This window comes from Oncorhynchus keta, chromosome 7 (assembly GCF_023373465.1).
Source record: "Oncorhynchus keta strain PuntledgeMale-10-30-2019 chromosome 7, Oket_V2, whole genome shotgun sequence".
Classification (NCBI taxonomy): domain Eukaryota; kingdom Metazoa; phylum Chordata; class Actinopteri; order Salmoniformes; family Salmonidae; genus Oncorhynchus; species Oncorhynchus keta.
This window is the reverse complement of record NC_068427.1, coordinates 19,283,787-19,303,779: the sequence shown is the minus strand read 5'-3', so window position 1 is coordinate 19,303,779 and position 19,993 is coordinate 19,283,787. Positions and strand designations below refer to the sequence as shown.

The window sequence follows — 19,993 nt, the reverse complement described above, 5'->3', positions numbered from 1 at the left end:
AATAACACAGGTATTCAGACACTATTTTGACGTTACTAAACTGTTATTATGACTTTACTAAACGTCATCTTAGAGCTGGTTACAGCTTCTATGCCATTAGAGACCAGATCAGTCAGCACCTAAAATCAGCAGCGGTAATTAACACACACACACACACACACAACACACACACACACACACACACACACACACACACACACACACACACACACACACACACACACACACAAATTAGTCTTGACTATCCTCAAACAGTCAACGCAGGTTTGTGAATTTATTGGACATTTCTGGAATGATAATGGTCATCAGCTACTGTTTCTTTTTCATTAACTCTGATTTAGTTGTCATCCTTCATTGGTTAAAGAGTCTGAATTATTTTGGTTTATTTTGCTCTCTCTCACTCCCCCTCACTCCCCCTCTCTCTCTCACTCCCCCCTCTCTCTCACACACACTCTTTCTCTCTATCCACTCACATCTTCCATCGCAAATCTAAGGTGTCAAAGACACAAATCTTAGCAGAACAGACACCATTATTGTGAGTTGGTCTTGAGAGATGGTCTGTTGGGAGACTGTTTACACTAGTTTTAGAACAATGGATGGGGGTGATGGTACAGTAGTGAATGACAGAGTTAAACAGTCTTTACCAAGGCCTATAACACACAGTGGCTACATCTAACATGGCACCTTGTTCCCTATATAGTGCTTTACTTTAGAACCATAGCCACATGTGGTCAAAAGTAGTGCACTGTACAGGGAATAGGGTGCCATTGGAGAATTGCTCTGTAGAGATACAGGAGAGAAGAATGAGGAAAGTGGGAGGGGTTTAGGTTTAGCTCCAGGTGAGAAGCCCCTTCTTATAGGCCAAAAGGCCTGCTGTCGTGGCAACAGACAGGACAGAGGCTACGCCCAGGAAGTTGATGAACCCACCCACCGACGGGAGGTTCCGCTCCCAGAAGGTGGTAACGAATGGGAGTGGTGGGACTTCCTGTGTGAGAGGGAGAAAGAGAGAGAGCGAGAGAGAGAGAGAGAGAGACGGGGGCACAAAGTTAGGTCTACATTCACTAATGTCCTTTAGATACTTTACATTTAGATTTAAATTTGTTTTATATGTGAATTATAAAGTATTGAAATCCTTACCATTGATTCAGGCTCTGTTTGCCAGATCTGATTCTGAGGAATCCTGCCCATCATACACATGATCTGGAACAACAATTCATTCATTTACGATACAAAAACAACACACAAGACCATGTGTACCACAATTTCTTTGAAATATATATATTTTTAACATTTGTTGGGGGGTATATGAAATAAATATACACTCCCCTGCGTATTGATTTGGACAGTGAAGCTAAACCTTTCAATTTGGCAAAATACTGAGATCAAGTTGTATGGTGGCGCCGACAGACATGGCAGCTCTGCTTCTAGCTCCTAAGCAACTTTGCAGTATATTGTTTTTTGTGTGTTATTTCTTACATTATTAGCCCATTACGTTTTGTCTGTTATTACATAAAGCCGGAAATAACTTTTGGATATCAGAGCGGCGGTAACTTACCAGCATTTCGACCAGGAATACAACTTTCCCAAATTGGATCCTTTGTTCGTAACACCCAGGGCAATTGAAATGATCCCAGAGACGCCTCCTTGGAGAACAGGTATTCAGGAGTGGACTTCTAGTCCATAACCTCTCCCTCAACATCAACAAAACAAAGGAGCTGATAGTGGACTTCAGGAAACAGCAGAGGGAGCATGCCCCTATCCACATAGATGGGACCATACTGGAGAAGGTGGAAAGCTTCAAGTTCCTTGGCGTACACATCACTGAAAGTATTCAGATCCCTACACTTTTTCCACATTTTGTTACGTTACAGCCTTATTCAAAAAATCGATTAAATAAAGAAAAAAAATTCAGCAATCTACACACAATACCCCATAATGACAAAGCGAAAACAGGTTTAATTTTTTTTGCAAATTTATTCAAAATAGAAATACCTTATTTACATAAGCATTCAGAACCTTTGCTATGAGACTCGAAATTGAGCTCAGGTGCATCCTGTTTCCATTGATCATCCTTGAGATGTTTCTACAACTTGATTGGAGTCCACCTGTGGTAAATTCGATTGATTGGATCTGATTTGGAAAGGCACACACCTGTATATATAAGATCCCACAGTTGACAGTGCATGTCAGAGCAAAACCTAAGCCATAAGGTTGAAGGAATTGTCCATAGAGCTCCGAGACAGGATTGTGTCGAGGTACAAATCTGGGGAAGGGTACCGAAACATTTCTGCAGCATTGAAGTTCCCCGAGAACACGGTTGTCTCCATTTTTGTTGAAAGGAAGATTTTGGAACCACCAAGACACTTCCTAGAGCTGGCTGCCCGGCCAAACTGAGCAATTGGGGGAGAAGGGCCTTGGTCAGGGGGATGACCAAGAACCCGATGGTCACTCTGATAGAGCTCTAGAGTTCCTCTATGGAGATGGGAGAACCTTCCAGAAGGAAAACCATCTTTGCAGCACTCCACCAATCAGGCATTTATGGTAGAGTGGCCAGACGGAAGCCACTCCTCTGTAAAAGGCACATGATAGCCCGCTGGGAGTTTTCCAAAAACAAGATTCTCTGGTCTGATGAAACCAAGATTGAACTCTGTATACCAAGTGTAACGTCTGGACGAAACCTAGTACCATCCCTATGGTGAAGCATGGTGGTGGCAGCATCATGCTGTGGGGATGTTTTTCAGCGGCAGGGACTGGGTCTAGTCAGGATCGAGGGAAAAATGAATGGAGCAAAGATCTGTAGAGAAGAATGGGAGAAACTCCCCAAATAAAGGTGTGCCAAGCTTGTAGCGTCATACCCAAGAAGACTCGAGGCTGTAATTCCTGCCAAAGGTGCTTCAACAAAGTACTGAGTAAAGGGTCTGAATACTTATGTAAATGTGGTATTTCAGTTTTTAAAAGTTTTTTTATAAATTAGCACAAAAAAACGCAAACATTTTCTTTTAAAGCTTTGTCATTATGGGGTATTGTGTGTAGATTGATGAGGAAAACAAACAATTTAATACATGTTAGAAAAAGCCTGTGACGTAACAAAATGTCAAGGGGTCTGAATACTTTTCCGAAGACAGTGTATTTAAAAAAAATCTAACTAGGCAAGTCAGTTAAGAACAAATTCTTATTTTCAATGACGGCCTAGGAACAGTGCCTTCAGTGGCAAAACGACAGATTTTTACCTTTCGGTTCCTAGTCCAATGCTCTAACCACTAGCTTACCTGCCGTATCTGGTTTGCCATTTAGAATTCAGGGCACCTTATATATATCTAGTCCCCCCATTTGAAGGTGTCATAAGTATTTGGACAAACTCCGTCTTCACTTCTCCTCCACATTTACTTGATTGGTTGAACAGTGCAGAAGAGAACCTCCCCTGACAGTTTTTTTCTTGTCAGGACCCCCCCAAAAAATTAAGACAATGGGGGATACCTAGTTAGTTGTACAACTGAATGCATTCAACTGAAATGTTTCTTCCACATTTAACCCAACCCCTCTGAATCAGAGAGGTGCGGGGGGCTGCCTTAATCAACATCCACAGCGCCCGGGGAACAGTGGGTTAACAGTGCTCAATCCAGGATTCAATCTAGCAACCTTTCAGTTACTGGCCCAACGCTCCTACCCGCTACCTGCTAACCTCCCCTGTTATTTCTAATGGTGAGATACTAGCATGTTTTGGGGGCATCATTTTGTGCGTCTATAACTTTCTCACTCATCATTATTCACGATTCATTCATGATTATCCATAATCATGGTAGCATTCACATTCATGTAGAAGTGCTCAGAAACATATTATGTTCTTATTTACAATAAAAATGACTGAAAAAGGACACAAAACATGATTTATCATTCATTTCTATTGGGCACAAAATAATCCGAAACACAACCAAAACAAACTGCAAATGCATCCATAAAAATTTGAAGAGTCACAAGATTGATGTACTCATTGCGTGCTAGAAATATGGGACCAAATACTCAACTTTTGACTAAATGCAGAACACTAGAAGTGCATTTGTCCAAATACCTATGACATCTTCAAATGGGGGGACTAGATATAAAGTGCATTCATTTGGAAACGGTTAAACAAATATGTACTGTATGAAAATACCCTGAAATAAAAGGTGACATTCTGTACTGTCACCTCATATAAAAATTTGATCTCAAATCCAAAATGTTAGCGTATAGAGTCAAATAAAAAGTTTTAGCTTCACTGTCCAAATAAATATGTACCCCTTTCGAACAAAATGAGCTATCTAGAACCTAAAAGGATTCTTTGGCTGTCTCCATAAGATAACCCTTTGAAGAACACTTATTGGTTCCAGTTAGAACCCTTTTGGTTCCAGGTAAAACCCTTTTGTGTTCCATGAAGGACCCTTTCCACAGAGGGTTCAACATGGAACCCAAAAGGGTTATCTTACGGGGACAGCTGAAGAACCCTTCTGGAACCCTTCTTTCTAAGAGTGTAGGGGAGTGTATTACTGCTTTGGGAAGGCTCTCACCTCTCTGGCGGCCCTCTCCCCTGCCTGAACAGCCCCCTCCATGTAGCCACTCCACTCAGTAGCTGTCTCTGTGCCTGCAAAGTACAGTCTGCCTACTGGCTTCCTGATAACCCTAAAAAGAGAAGGGAGGAGAAGAAGGAGCAGAAGGAGAGAGGGAGGAGGGGAGGTTAAATAAAAGGTTAGATAACGTCACAGTGTGTGTGTGTGTGTGTGTGTGTGTGTGTGTGTGTGTGTGTGTGTGTGTGTGTGTGTGTGTGTGTGTGTGTGTGTGTGTGTGTGTGTGTGTGTGTGTGTGTGTGTGTGTGTGTGTGTGTGTGTGCTACCTACTTGCCGTACTGGGTGAGTATACCAGGGGGGAAGTAAGCAGTGTAGCAGCCTCCAGAATACTCCTCCTCACACCAGTTCTTCTCCTCATAGTGCACAGGCTGGGCCAGAGAGGGTTGGGGGTTAGTACTCATTTCAAACTTAAAGCTTACAATCCTTAGTTGCTACATCCATCCTTGGACCTATACATTTATGATAAATACCCATTGATTGTTTAAGAATAAAATGTAGAACTGCCTGATGAGCTTAGTGTGTGTGTGTGTCACAGTGTGTGTGTGTGGTAATTACCTCTGCTGATTTTAGGTGCTGACTGATCTGATCTCTAATGACATCATCATAGTCATAGTCACCCATCAGAACCCAAAATATAAGCTTTGTTTTACTATAATATTTGCAAACAAACTAATTGATGGTCAGTGCTTGCATCCACAGCTGTCAATGAATTTCGAGTGGTTCACAATTCTACTTCTATCTACAATATGGTGCAATGTTTTCATAGAATAGAAGCTAGTAGTAGTAGTAGTAATAGTAGTCATAGTAGTAGTAATAGTAGTCATAGTAGTAGTAGTAGTAGTAGTAATAGTAGTCATAGTAGTAGTAGTAGTAATAGTAGTCATAGTAGTAATAGTAGTCATAGTAGTAGTAATAGTAGTAATAGTAGTAGTAGTAGTAGTAATAGTAGTCATAGTAGTAGTAATAGTAGTCAGTAGTAGTAGTAGTAGTAGTAGTAATAGTAGTCATAGTAGTAGTAATAGTAGTCATAGTAGTAGTAGTAGTAGTAATAGTAGTCATAGTAGTAATAGTAGTAGTAATAGTAGTCATAGTAGTAGTAGTAGTAATAGTAGTCATAGTAGTCAGTAGTAGTAGTAGTAGTAGTAGTAGTAATAGTAGTCATAGTAGTAGTAATAGTAGTCATAGTAGTAGTAGTAGTAGTAATAGTAGTAGTAGTAGTAATAGTAGTCATAGTAGTAGTAATAGTAGTCATAGTAGTAGTAGTATTAGTAGTAGTAGTAATAGTAGTCATAGTAGTAGTAATAGTAGTCATAGTAGTAGTAGTAGTAATAGTAGTCATAGTAGTAATAGTAGTAATAGTAGTCATAGTAGTAGTAGTAGTAATAGTAGTCATAGTAGTAGTAGTAGTAATAGTAGTCATAGTAGTCAGTAGTAGTAGTAGTCATAGTAGTAGTAGTAGTAGTAATAGTAGTAGTAGTAGTAGTAATAGTAGTCAGTAGTAGTAATAGTAGTCATAGTAGTAGTAGTAGTAGTAATAGTAGTAGTAGTAGTAGTAATAGTAGTCATAGTAGTCATAGTAGTAGTAGTAGTAATAGTAGTCATAGTAGTCATAGTAGTAGTAGTAGTAGTAGTATATAATAGTAGTATAGCCATAGTAGTAGTAGTTTTATAGTCACAGTAGTAGTAATAGTAGTCATAGTAGTAGTAGTAGTAGTCATAGTAGTAGTAATAGTAGTCATAGTAGTCAGTAGTAGTAGTAGTCATAGTAGTAGTAATAGTAGTCATAGTAGTAATAGTAGTAGTAATAGTAGTCATAGTAGTAATAGTAGTAGTAATAGTAGTCATAGTAGTAGTAGTAGTAATAGTAGTCATAGTAGTAGTAGTCAGTAGTAGTAGTAATAGTAGTCATAGTAGTAGTAGTAATAGTAATAGTAGTCATAGTAGTAGTAGTAGTCATAGTAGTAGTAGTAGTAGTAATAGTAGTCATAGTAGTAGTAGTAGTAATAGTAGTCATAGTAGTAGTAGTCATAGTAGTGGTCCTTCTGTGGCTCAGTTAGTAGTCATAGTAGTAACGCCAGGGTAGTGGGTAATAGTAGTCAGGGACCACCCATAGTAGAGTAGTATGCACACATGTCATAGTAGTAGTCGCTTTGGATAATAGTAGTCAGCTAAATAGTAGTATATTATTATTATTAGTATTAGTAGTAGTAATAGTAGTCAGTAGTAGTAGTAGTAGTCATAGTAGTAGTAATAGTAGTCATAGTAGTAGTAGTAGTAATAGTAGTCATAGTAGTAGTAGTAGTAGTATAGTAGTAGTCATAGTACTTAGTCAGCATACATTCCACAGTAGTAATAGTAGTCATAGTAGTAGTAGTAGTCATAGTAATAGTAGTCAGTAGTAGTAATAGTAGTCATAGTAGTAGTAATAGTAGTAGTAATAGTAGTCATAGTAGTAGTAGTAGTAATAGTAGTCATAGTAGTCATAGTAGTAGTAGTAGTAGTAATAGTAGTCAATAGTAGTAGTAGTAATAGTAGTCATAGTAGTAGTAGTAGTCATAGTAATAGTAGTCATAGTAGTAATAGTAGTCATAGTAGTAGTAATAGTAGTCATAGTAGTAGTAGTAGTAATAGTAGTCATAGTAGTAGTAGTCATAGTAGTAGTAGTAATAGTAGTCATAGTAGTAGTAATAGTAGTCATAGTAATAGTAGTATAGTAGTAGTAGTAATAGTAGTCATAGTAGTAGTAGTAGTAATAGTAGTCATAGTAGCCATTTAGTAGTCATAGTAGTAGTAATAGTAGTCATAGTAGTAGTAGTAGTAGTAATAGTAGTCATAGTAGTAGTAGTAGTAATAGTAGTCATAGTAGTAATAGTAGTAGTAATAGTAGTCATAGTAGTCATAGTATAGTAGTCATAGTAGTAGTAATAGTAGTAATAGTAGTCATAGTAGTAGTAATAGTAGTCATAGTAGTAGTATAGTAGTAATAGTAGTCAGTAGTAGTAGTAGTAATAGTAGTAGTAGTAGTAGTAGTAGTAATAGTAGTCATAGTAGTAGTAGTAGTAATAGTAGTCATAGTAGTAGTAGTAGTAGTAATAGTAGTCATAGTAGTAGTAATAGTAGTCATAGTGTAGTAGTCATAGTAGTAGTAGTCATAGTAGTAGTAATATAGTAGTCATAGTAGTAGTAATAGTAGTAGTAGTAGTAGTAGTAATAGTAGTCATAGTAGTAGTAGTAGTAGTAGTCATAGTAGTAATAGTAGTCATAGTAGTAATAGTAGTCATAGTAGTAGTAGTAGTAGTAATAGTAGTCATAGTAGTAGTAGTAGTAATAGTAGTCATAGTAGTAGTAGTCATAGTAGTAGTAGTAATAGTAGTCATAGTAGTAGTAGTAGTCATAGTAGTAGTAATAGTAGTCATAGTAGTAGTCATAGTAGTAGTAATAGTAGTCATAGTAGTAGTAGTCATAGTAGTAGTAGTAATAGTAGTCATAGTAGTAGTAGTAATAGTAGTCATAGTAGTAGTAGTAGTCATAGTAATAGTAGTCATAGTAGTAGTAGTCATAGTAGTAGTAATAGTAGTCATAGTAATAGTAGTAGTAGTAGTAGTAATAGTCATAGTAGTAGTAGTAGTAATAGTAGTCATAGTAGTAATAGTAGTCATAGTAGTAGTAATAGTAGTCATAGTAGTAGTAGTAGTAATAGTAGTCATAGTAGTAGTAGTAGTAGTAATAGTAGTCATAGTAGTAATAGTAGTCATAGTAGTAGTAGTAGTAGTAGTAATAGTAGTCATAGTAGTAGTAGTAGTAATAGTAGTCATAGTAGTAATAGTAGTCATAGTAGTAGTAATAGTAGTCATAGTAGTAGTAGTAGTAGTAATAGTAGTCATAGTAGTAGTAGTAGTCATAGTAGTAGTAGTCATAGTAGTAGTAGTAATAGTAGTCATAGTGATAGTAGTCATAGTAGTAGTAGTCAGTAGTAGTAGTAATAGTAGTCATAGTAGTAATAGTAGTCATAGTAGTAGTCATAGTAGTAGTAGTCATAGTAGTAGTAGTAGTAGTAGTCATAGTAGTAGTAGTCATAGTAGTAGTAATAGTAGTCATAGTAGTCATAGTAGTCATAGTAGTAGTAATAGTAGTCATAGTAGTAGTAGTAGTAATAGTAGTCATAGTAGTAGTAGTAGTAGTAATAGTAGTCATAGTAGTAGTAGTAATAGTAGTCATAGTAGTAGTAATAGTAGTCATAGTAGTAGTAATAGTAGTCATAGTAGTAGTCATAGTAGTAGTAATAGTAGTAGTAATAGTAGTCATAGTAGTAGTAATAGTAGTCATAGTAGTCATAGTAGTAGTAATAGTAGTCAGTAGTAGTAGTAGTAGTCATAATAGTAGTCATAGTAGTAGTAGTCATAGTAGTAGTAATAGTAGTCATAGTAGTAATAGTAGTCATATAGTAGTAGTAGTCACAGTAGTAGTAGTAGTAGTAGTAGTCATAGTAGTAATAGTAGTCATAGTAGTAGTCATAGTAGTCATAGTAGTAGTAGTAGTAATAGTAGTCATAGTAGTAGTAGTCATAGTAGTCATAGTAGTCATAGTAGTCATAGTAGTAGTAATAGTAGTCATAGTAGTAGTAGTAGTAATAGTAGTCATAGTAGTAGTAGTAGTAGTAATAGTAGTCATAGTAGTAGTAATAGTAGTCATAGTAGTAGTAGTAGTAGTAATAGTAGTCATAGTAGTAGTAGTAGTAATAGTAGTCATAGTAGTAATAGTAGTCATAGTAGTAGTAGTAGTAGTAATAGTAGTCATAGTAGTAATAGTAGTAGTAGTAGTAGTAGTAGTAGTAATAGTAGTCATAGTAGTAGTAGTAGTAGTCATAGTAGTAGTAGTAGTAGTAATAGTAGTCATAGTAGTAGTAATAGTAGTCATAGTAGTAGTAGTAGTAATAGTAGTCATAGTAGTAGTAGTAGTAGTAGTAGTCATAGTAGTAGTAGTAGTAATAGTAGTCATAGTAGTCAGTAGTAGTCATAGTAGTAGTAATAGTAGTCATAGTAGTAGTAGTAGTCATAGTAGTAGTAATAGTAGTCATAGTAGTAGTAGTAGTAGTAGTCAATAGTAGTCATAGTAGTAGTAGTAGTAGTAGTAATAGTAGTCATAGTAGTAGTAATAGTAGTAATAGTAGTCATAGTAGTAGTAATAGTAGTAGTAGTAGTAGTAGTCATAGTAGTCATAGTAGTCAATAGTAGTCATAGTAGTAGTAATAGTAGTAGTAGTAGTAGTAATAGTAGTCATAGTAGTCAGTAGTAGTAATAGTAGTCATAGTAGTAGTAATAGTAGTCATAGTAGTAGTAGTAATAGTAGTCATAGTAGTAGTAGTAGTAGTAATAGTAGTCATAGTAGTAGTAATAGTAGTAGTCATAGTAGTAGTAGTAGTAGTAATAGTAGTCATAGTAGTAGTAATAGTAGTCATAGTAGTAATAGTAGTCATAGTAGTAGTAGTAGTAGTAGTAGTAATAGTAGTCATAGTAGTAATAGTAGTCATAGTAGTAGTAGTAGTAGTAGTAATAGTAGTCATAGTAGTAATAGTAGTCAGTAGTAGTAGTAGTAGTAGTAGTCATAGTAGTAGTAGTAATAGTAGTCATAGTAGTAGTAGTAGTAGTAATAGTAGTCATAGTAGTAGTAATAGTAGTAATAGTAGTCAGTAGTAGTAGTAATAGTAGTCATAGTAGTCATAGTAGTCATAGTAGTCATAGTAGTAATAGTAGTCATAGTAGTAATAGTAGTCATAGTAGTAATAGTAGTCATAGTAGTAATAGTAGTAGTAATAGTAGTCAATAGTAGTATAGTAGTCATAGTAGTAGTAGTAATAGTAGTCATCATAGTAGTCATAGTAGTAGTAGTAGTAGTAGTAATAGTAGTCATAGTAGTAGTAGTCATAGTAGTAGTAATAGTAGTCATAGTAGTAGTAATAGTAGTCATAGTAGTAGTAATAGTAGTCATAGTAGTCAGTAGTAGTAATAGTAGTAGTAATAGTAGTCATAGTAGTAGTAGTAGTAATAGTAGTCATAGTAGTAGTAGTAGTAGTAATAGTAGTCATAGTAGTAGTAGTAGTAATAGTCATAGTAGTAGTAATAGTAGTCATAGTAGTAGTAATAGTAGTCATAGTAGTAGTAATAGTAGTCATAGTAGTAGTAATAGTAGTCATAGTAGTAGTAGTAGTAATAGTAGTCATAGTAGTAGTAATAGTAGTCATAGTAGTAGTAGTAGTAATAGTAGTCATAGTAGTCATAGTAGTAATAGTAGTCATAGTAGTCATAGTAGTAGTAAGTAGTAGTAGTAATAGTAGTCATAGTAGTAGTAGTAGTAATAGTAGTCATAGTAGTAATAGTAGTCATAGTAGTAATAGTAGTCATAGTAGTAGTAGTAGTAGTAGTCATAGTAGTAGTAGTAGTAGTAATAGTAGTAGTAGTAGTAGTAATAGTAGTCATAGTAGTAGTAATAGTAGTCAGTAGTCATAGTAGTAGTAGTAGTAATAGTAGTCATAGTAGTAATAGTAGTCATAGTAGTAGTAGTAATAGTAGTCATAGTAGTAGTAGTAGTAATAGTAGTCATAGTAGTAATAGTAGTCATAGTAGTAGTAGTAATAGTAGTCATAGTGATAGTAGTCATAGTAGTAGTAGTCATAGTAGTCATAGTAGTAATAGTAGTCATAGTAGTAGTCATAGTAGTCATAGTAGTAATAGTAGTCATAGTAGTAGTCATAGTAGTAGTAGTCGTCACAGTAGTAGTAGTAGTAGTAGTAGTAGTAGTCATAGTAGTAGTAGTAGTAGTAGTAGTAGTCATAGTAGTCATAGTAGTCATAGTAGTCATAGTAATAATAGTAGTCGTAGTAGTAGTAGTAGTAGTCATAGTAGTAGTAGTCGTCACAGTAGTAGTAGTAGTAGTAGTAGTAATAGTAGTCATAGTAGTAGTAGTAGTAGTCATAGTAGTAGTAGTAGTAGTAGTCAAAGTAGTATTAGTAGTAGTAGTAGTAGTTGTAGTCATAGTAGTAGTAGTCATAATAGAGTAGTCATAGTAGTAGTCGTAGTCATAGTAGTAGTAGTAGTAGTAATAGTAGTAGTAGTAGTAGTCATAATAGTAGTAATGGTTCCACTCACATGCAGAGCTTCCTCTGAGCCCAGCACTCTGGAGTAGATCTCACAGATCCTCTTCTTCCTACAGGGGACAACAACCATCTTTAAGGGTTAAGGAAGGGATAGGGTTAAACTCTCAATGCTAGTACACATGGACATTCCTCCTAGCATAGTATACACATGATGAAGTGAAGTAAAACACACTGTAGGTACTGAACACGTTAAACAGTCAGACAGATGTTTACCTCTCCTCTCTGGTCAGTTCACATAGCTTCCTACACTTACGGGCCAGGATGAAGCTGTGACAGAGGAACCGGAGAAATACAGTTATTACCACAGTTTCGTGTTCTCTATGGGTACTCATACTGGGATGCAGGAAACTAAATATCTGTGTTTACCCCATAATGGCGGGCACAGTCCCATCAGGCTTTGTGTCATCCAGAGTCAAGCTGATGGGGGCCTCTTCCTCCTCGATCACCATAGTGCCACAGTACCCTGAGAGAGGGGGAGGAGTGAGATTCAGGAGAGAAAGAGAACAGGAAGAGAGAAGGGATCAATAGACAGGAATAAGGAGGGAGGGAAGAGAGGAGAGAGAAGGGATCAATAGACAGGAATAAGGAGGGAGGGAAGAGAGGAGAGAGAAGGGATCAATAGACAGGAATAAGGAGGGAGGGAAGAGAGGAGAGAGAAGGGATCAATAGACAGGAATAAGGAGGGAGGGAAGAGAGGAGAGAGAAGGGATCAATAGACAGGAATAAGGAGGGAGGGAAGAGAGGAGAGAGAAGGGATCAATAGACAGGAATAAGGAGGGAGGGAAGAGAGGAGAGAGAAGGGATCAATAGACAGGAATAAGGAGGGAGGGAAGAGAGGAGAGAGAAGGGATCAATAGACAGGAATAAGGAGGGAGGGAAGAGAAGAGAGAGAAGGGATCAATAGACAGGAATAAGGAGGGAGGGAAGAGAGGAGAGAGAAGGGATCAATAGACAGGAATAAGGAGGGAGGGAAGAGAGGAGAGAGAAGGGATCAATAGACAGGAATAAGGAGGGAGGGAAGAGAGGAGAGAGAAGGGATCAATAGACAGGAATAAGGAGGGAGGGAAGAGAGGAGAGAGAAGGGATCAATAGACAGGAATAAGGAGGGAGGGAAGAGAGGAGAGAGAAGGGATCAATAGACAGGAATAAGGAGGGAGGGAAGAGAGGAGAGAGAAGGGATCAATAAAAAAGGAAAGAAAGAGAGGACATCAATCCCTCAGTCCTTCATTTATTTCTCCATGTTATATCTCTAGTATACCACATATTTGATGACAGAGACCACGGACCCTCCCTCCCTCCCTCCTTACAATTCTTCCTCCACAAGTTAGCTCTGTAGTATACCACATATTTGATGACAGAGCCCATGGACCCTCTCTCCCGTCCTCACTCCTTACCTTTCTTCCTCCAGAAGTTCTCTCTGTAGTAGACCATACACTTAATGACAGAGCCCATGGGGACCCTGTGGATCAGCTGGTTTCTGAGCGGGGGCAGCTCGGGGTTAAAGTGCATCTTCAGGTTCAGACCAGGGGCGGTCGCCACAATCACATACTTCGCCTGGGAGAAACAAAACACACCAGAGAAGAGTTGAGGCCTACGTGGTGTGTAGTGTGTACCTCTCCAGTTCTCCCTGGGTGACTAAGCAGCTCTAGGGTACTTCTGCTTAATGGGTTTTAACAGGGAAAGAGGATGTGGTCTGGATAGAGAGATGAAGACCAGCTTACTGACAACAATGTCCTCAGGCTTACACACACACACACACATGCACTCCCGCCCGCCCGCACACACACAAATGCAGACAAACATACGCACGCATGCAGGCATGCACAGCACACAGGCACGCACACACAAACTAAGGGGCCCTGTAAGTACAGAGTTGTATGGATAAATGAAGGATTACTAGAATGTTCCAGGAGTTCTAGAATGCAGATAGATGTACATTAGTCACAACATGGAACTTATGAGGTGTCATGTATTATGAACATCCGAGCTCTAGATGGCAGCAGAGGCACAACCTGAAATCAGTAGGTTTCAACACAGTGGAATGTGCACTTTATAAACCGTAACTTGTTTTTTTTGCTAATTTACAGCAACAAGTTACCTGTCAGTTACTGTAAAAGGTTACTGTAAATATGAATGTTTTCTGGAAAGATATGGTAACATACTGTTACTTTTTTTTAACAATAACTAAAAGGTAACTGGATGCCAGTAAGTTACCGTAAAAACAAGTTGCATTTTTTACAGTGTGGGCTGACATCATCAATAGGTTGATGGATCGGAGACGACTGCTCTCTCACTCACCCTGTATGTTTCCTTGTTGAGAGTCTCAACCTCGACCATGTCCCCTGTCTGGTCGATCCTGTAGACGGGAGATTCCATCTTGACACACTCACCCAGCTCCTTGGCCATACACTCACTGATCTGGCTGGAACCGCCCACAAACTTCCTCTCCTGAAATGTAAATACTGTATCATCAGTCATATGAATCAAATACACGCAATGGTAATAAGACCTAACCTGCTCTGCGACTGACCCCGTGCTGCTTCCAGCCTGGGTGTGTTTGTGTAATGTTCAGAGGGTTGGGAAAAACACAAGACAGGAAAAGGCACCTTTATTTTACAGTGGACTATTACTGAAGTGCAATACTTTTGACAAAGTTAGATGTAGTATTTTCTATTGGCTGAATCCTAGCGTCAGAATACGCGCTCTCCTAATCCTAATGACATCAGTGCTAGATTTACACCCTATGAGACATGAAATTGTTGTTCTGTTCCTTCTTCTGCCTCCCTAAATATACCTAAGACACTCAGGGGTGTCTTAGGGGCAGTTGACTGATGTTTCTGTGGTGAGCTGTCAGACCCTCTTTTGATCTAGGCTGGCCTTAGAAGACAGTACAATAACACTCATTTGAACTGTAGCGAACCAAAATCAGTCAGGTAGGCGGGTATATTGTAAAGTGAGAGTGGGTCTTGTCAAGGCCACATTACAAAGTACACAACGCTGAGTAACCTTTGACCCTCTCCATATGGTTCGTGTAAACTTCCCTCAGCTTTCTCTAATAGGAAACCCATTGTGTTCCTTCCACTGTGAGATTGGGCCAGCTATAACAACAGGGTCTCAAGGCAGGTCAAAAACGGATGTTGGCATTGGGAAATTTCTGCATGATTGTAAGGGATGTTATACTTTCACCTGCAACCAAGAAAAGTTGTTTGTTTCAAAACACATGTACACATATAGTTGTTTTGAGTTGAACAGATGGATAGGGATTTGGGACAGTGACCTACAGCATAGCAGATCTTTATTATGCATCTGCATACCATAGCAGTACTCTACTGAGGACAATTTATCTGCAGAGAATATGCAACTCTGCTTGGCATGCATGGCAATTGACTTCAACATAGGAGCAAATGCAATTGACCTCAAAAAGGAGGGCAAATGCTATATCAACTCATGACAAACTTTCTCTATTGCTCTACCTGGAGAATAAACACACTGGATGAAAACATTTGGAGCCAGAGAGCGGGGCGGACCAAACAGGAAATGAAAGTGGATGACCTCACAACAACATTCTCTAATTACTCCAACACATCCCCTTCAACCGTCACCTAGGCAATGGAGCCACTCAGCTTTTCAAAGTAAACCAGAATAATGGGTTCTCCCTGGGCTCTGAACAACAGCAATTGTGGAGGGAGGGATTATTCCTATAAATTAGAGAGCAGGGAATGAACAAGGCTAATTTGGGGGGGGGTGAAGGACGGCTCTATAGGGCTAGGGAATGGTAAGATTTAGAATGGCTAATTTTGCCACCAGAGGTTTCATGTTAGTGACAATCTAAGTAGAATCCAAATGAGAATGTTATTGTTGTGGAATGTTTTGTGCTAACATGGAGGATAGTTTTCTGAGCTCAGTTCAGAGGCTTCTGTGTGAGAGGCTCAGCACAGCAAACCTAGAACCCAAGCCAAAAACAGGGCAAACTTCTCCTTATTCTATGTAGGGTTCTTCATAGAACCCCTGTATATGGTTGTACCTAAAACCTTCTATGAAGGGTTCAGCATAAAACCCTCTATGAAGGGTTCAACCAATAACCATTTTAGCATCTAAAAGTTATTCCGGGAACCCTCTATGAAGGGTCCTACCGAGAACACTTTTCTCTTTGGAGGGTTCTTAGAACCATCAATGAAAGGTTCCACCAGCATTATTAGACTTTAAAATAATTACATATATTATACAACCTTTCTTTGAAGTTCTATCTACCCTAACACAGTGGTGTTAGGAAGCTCCTGGTTTACAGGCCACAACAGGCCTGCAAATCACATTATGTTGGCTTGCAAAGTGATATGCAATTCCTATTGTAATCTAGCCAGAGTTAGGATATTCTAAAAGTGGAATTTTTTATCACCTGCATTCAGAATGACTGCCAGGGTAGGGAAGATGAACTACCCCATCATCTAAACTGGAACAACCATCCCAGTAACAGGTGCAATAAATAAATCAAATCACATTTTATTTGTCACATACACATGGTTAGCAGATGTTAATGCGAGTGTAGCGAAATGCTTGTGCTTCTAGTTCCGCCAATGCAGTAATAACCAACAAATAATCTAACTAACAATTCCAAAACTACTGTCTTATACACAAAAGTGTAGGGGGATAAAGAATATGTACATAAAGATATATGAATGAGTGATGGTACAGAGCGGCATAGGCAAGATGCAGTAGATGGTATCGAGTACAGTATATACATATGAGATGAGTATGTAAACAATGTGGCATAGTTAAAGTGGCTAGTGATACATGTATTACATAAAGATGCAGTAGATGATATAGAGTACAGTATATACGTATACATATGAGATGAATAATGTAGGGTATGTAAACATTATATTAGGTAGCATTGTTTAAAGTGGCTAGTGATATATTTTACATAATTTCCCATCAATTCCCATTATTAAAGTGGCTGGAGTTGAGTCAGTGTGTTGGCAGCAGCCACTCAATGTTAGTGGTGGCTGTTTAACAGTCTGATGGCCTTGAGATAGAAGCTGTTTTTCAGTCTCTCGGTCCCAGCTTTGATGCACCTGTACTGACCTCGCCTTCTGGATGATAGCGGGGTGAACAGGCAGTGGCTCGGGTGGTTGTTGTCCTTGATGATCTTTATGGCCTTCCTGTAACATCGGGTGGTGTAGGTAGTTTGCCCCCGGTGATGCGTTGTGCAGACCTCACTACCCTCTGGAGAGCCTTACGGTTGTGGGCGGAGCAGTTGCCGTACCAGGCGGTGGTACAGCCCGCCAGGATGCTCTCGATTGTGCATCTGTAGAAGTTTGTTAGTGCTTTTGGTGACAAGCCGAAATTCTTCAGCCTCCTGAGGTTGAAGAGGCGCTGCTGCGCCTTCTTCACGATGTTGTCTGTGTGGGTGGACCAATTCAGTTTGTCTGTGATGTGTATGCAGAGGAACTTAAAACTTACTACCCTCTCCACTACTGTTCCATCGATGTGGATAGGGGGGTGATCCCTCTGCTGTTTCCTGAAGTCCACAATCATCTCCTTAGTTTTGTTGACGTTGAGTGTGAAGTTATTTTCCTGACACCACACTCAGAGAGCCCTCACCTCCTCCCTGTAGGCCGTCTCGTCGTTGTTGGTAATCAAGCCTACCACTGTTGTGTCGTCCGCAAACTTGATGATTGAGTTGGAGGCGTGCGTGGCCACAATGTCGTGGGTGAACAGGGAGTACAGGAGAGGGCTCAGAACGCACCCTTGTGGGGCCCCAGTGTTGAGGATCAGCGGGGTGGAGATGTTGTTGCCTACCCTCACCACCTGGGGACGGCCCGTCAGGAAGTCCAGTACTTAGTTGCACAGGGCGGGATCGAGACCCAGGGTACTATGGTGTTAAATGCCGAGCTGATGAACAGCATTCTCACATAGGTATTCCTCTTGTCCAGATGGATTAGGGCAGTGTGCAGTGTGGTTGAGATTGCATCGTCTGTGGACCTATTTGGGCGGTAAGCAGTTGGAGTGGGTCTAGGGTGTCAGGTAGGGTGGAGGTGATATGGTCCTTGACTAGTCTCTCAAAGCACTTCATGATGACGGAAGTGAGTGCTACGGGGCGGTAGTCGTTTAGCTCAGTTACCTTAGCTTTCTTGGGAACAGGAACAATGGTGGCCCTCTTGAAGCATGTTGGAACAGCAGACTGGGATAGAGATTGATTGAATATGTCCGTAAACACACCAGCCAGCTGGTCTGCGCATGCTCTGAGGGCGCGGCTGGGGATGCCGTCTGGGCCTGCTGAATTGAATTGAGATTCTACTTTGTCTCTATACTGATGCTTAGCTTGTTTGATTGCCTTGCGGAGGGAATAATAGCTACACTGTTTGTATTCGGTCATATTTCCGGTCACCTTGCCCTGATTAAAAGCAGTGGTTCGCGCTTTCAGTTTCACGCGAATGCTGCCATCAATCCACGGTTTCTGGTTTGGGAATGTTTTAATCGTTGCTATGGGAACGACATCTTCAACGCATGTTCTAATGAACTCGCACACCGAATCAGCGTATTCGTCAATGTTGTTGTCTAACGCAATACGAAACATATCCCAGTCCACGTGATGGAAGCAGTCTTGGAGTGTGGAATCAGATTGGTCGGACCTCAGCGTGAGAGCTTCTTGTTTTAGTTTCTGTCTGTAGGCAGGGATCAGCAAAATGGAGCCGTGGTCAGCTTTTCCGAAAGGAGGGCGGGGCAGGGCCTTATGCGTCGCGGAAGTTAGAATAGCAGTGATCCAAGGTTTTGCCAGCCCTGGTTGCGCAATCGATGTGCTGATACAATTTAGGGAGTCTTGTTTTCAGATTAGCCTTGTTAAAATCCCCAGCTACAATGAATGCATCCTCAGGATGTATGGATTCCAGTTTGCAAAGAGTCAAATAAAGTTCGTTCAGAGCCATCGATATGTCTGCTTGGGGGGAATATATACGGCTGTGATTATAATCGAAGAGAATTCCCTTGGTAGATAATGCGGTCTACATTTGATTGTGAGGAATTCTAAATCAGGTGAACAGAAGGACTTGAGTTCCTGTATGCTTTTGTGACCACACCACGTCTCTTTAGCCATAAGGCATACGCCCCCGCCACTCTTCTTACCAGAAAGATGTTTGTTTCTGTCGGCGCGATGCGTGGAGAAACCAGCTGGCTGCACCGACTCCGATAGCATCTCTCCAGTGAGCCATGTTTCCGTGAAGCAAAGTACGTTACAGTCTCTGATGTCCCTCTGGAATGCTACCCTTGCTCGGATTTCATCAACCTTGTTGTCAAGAGACTGGACATTGGCGAGAAGTATACTGGGGAGTGGAGCACGATGAGCCCGTCTCCGGAGTCTGACCAGAAGACCGCTACATTTCCCTCTTTTACGAAGTCGTTTTTTTGGGTCGCCGGCTGGGATCCATTCTGTTGTCCTGGATGAAAGGCAGAACACAGGATCCGCTTCGCGAAAGTCATATTCTTGGTCGTACTGATGGTGAGTTGACGCTGCTATTATATTCAGTAGTTCTTCTCGACTGTATGTAATGAAACCTAAGATGACCTGGGGTACTAATGTAAGAAATTACATGTAAAAAAAACAAAAAACTGCATGGTTTCCTAGGAACGTAAAGCGAGGCGGCCATCTCTGTCGGCACCATCTCTATTTAAGTCCAACTACTAACAGATTGGATTAGTTTAGAAAACAAACAATTCTGAAAATCTCCCTGCAATAGAGCATGCTGGGAAATATAATATATGTCTCTATGTAGAAAACTTCTTGCCTTCCAAAGAACCCTTTTTGCCATCAAAATAATCCTTATTGCCAAAGAATCATCAAAGAATCCTTTCTTCCAAAAATGGTTCTTAGGATGTTAAATGTTATAAGGTAGAATTGCCTTACAAAGAACATTTGTCTTTTTCTAAGTGTGCAGAACTCTGTATGGATATGTAAGAGCCAGTCCACATGGTCAGAGAGATAACAAGACAAGACCAGACCAGACAGACAGACAACCAGCCAGACGGACAGTTGTGTACAGTACCTGTCCTCCGTTGGTGGTGGAGAAAATCCTCATGGTCCCTCCACACTGCTTGACGTACCAGAGGAACCACAGGGCCGACACCTCGTGGGGTTCAGAGGTCACATTCACGTTCACAAACAGAGTGGCAAACCGCCTCGCAGAACTGTGAGGAGAGGGAGTAGCATGCACATGCACACAGACAACACACACACACACACACA

The 19,993-nt window shown here is 39.7% G+C and overlaps 1 protein-coding gene across 1 annotated transcript in view; it reads right to left on the bottom strand.

The window, feature by feature from the left end:
* Nucleotides 1-249: 249 nt before the first annotated feature.
* mao (monoamine oxidase) overlaps nt 250-19,993 on the bottom strand; it is a 62,304-nt gene continuing 42,560 nt past the window's right edge. The window contains exons 6-15 of the mRNA XM_052522122.1: nt 19,794-19,935; nt 14,053-14,202; nt 13,149-13,308; nt 12,121-12,217; nt 11,968-12,021; nt 11,747-11,804; nt 4,872-4,969; nt 4,545-4,656; nt 1,138-1,200; nt 250-985 (exon numbers count right to left, since the gene is read on the bottom strand). Of these exons, the coding sequence (XP_052378082.1) occupies nt 830-985; nt 1,138-1,200; nt 4,545-4,656; nt 4,872-4,969; nt 11,747-11,804; nt 11,968-12,021; nt 12,121-12,217; nt 13,149-13,308; nt 14,053-14,202; nt 19,794-19,935 (1,090 nt within the window). The 3' untranslated portion in view covers nt 250-829. The remainder of the gene's footprint in view (nt 986-1,137; nt 1,201-4,544; nt 4,657-4,871; nt 4,970-11,746; nt 11,805-11,967; nt 12,022-12,120; nt 12,218-13,148; nt 13,309-14,052; nt 14,203-19,793; nt 19,936-19,993) is intronic.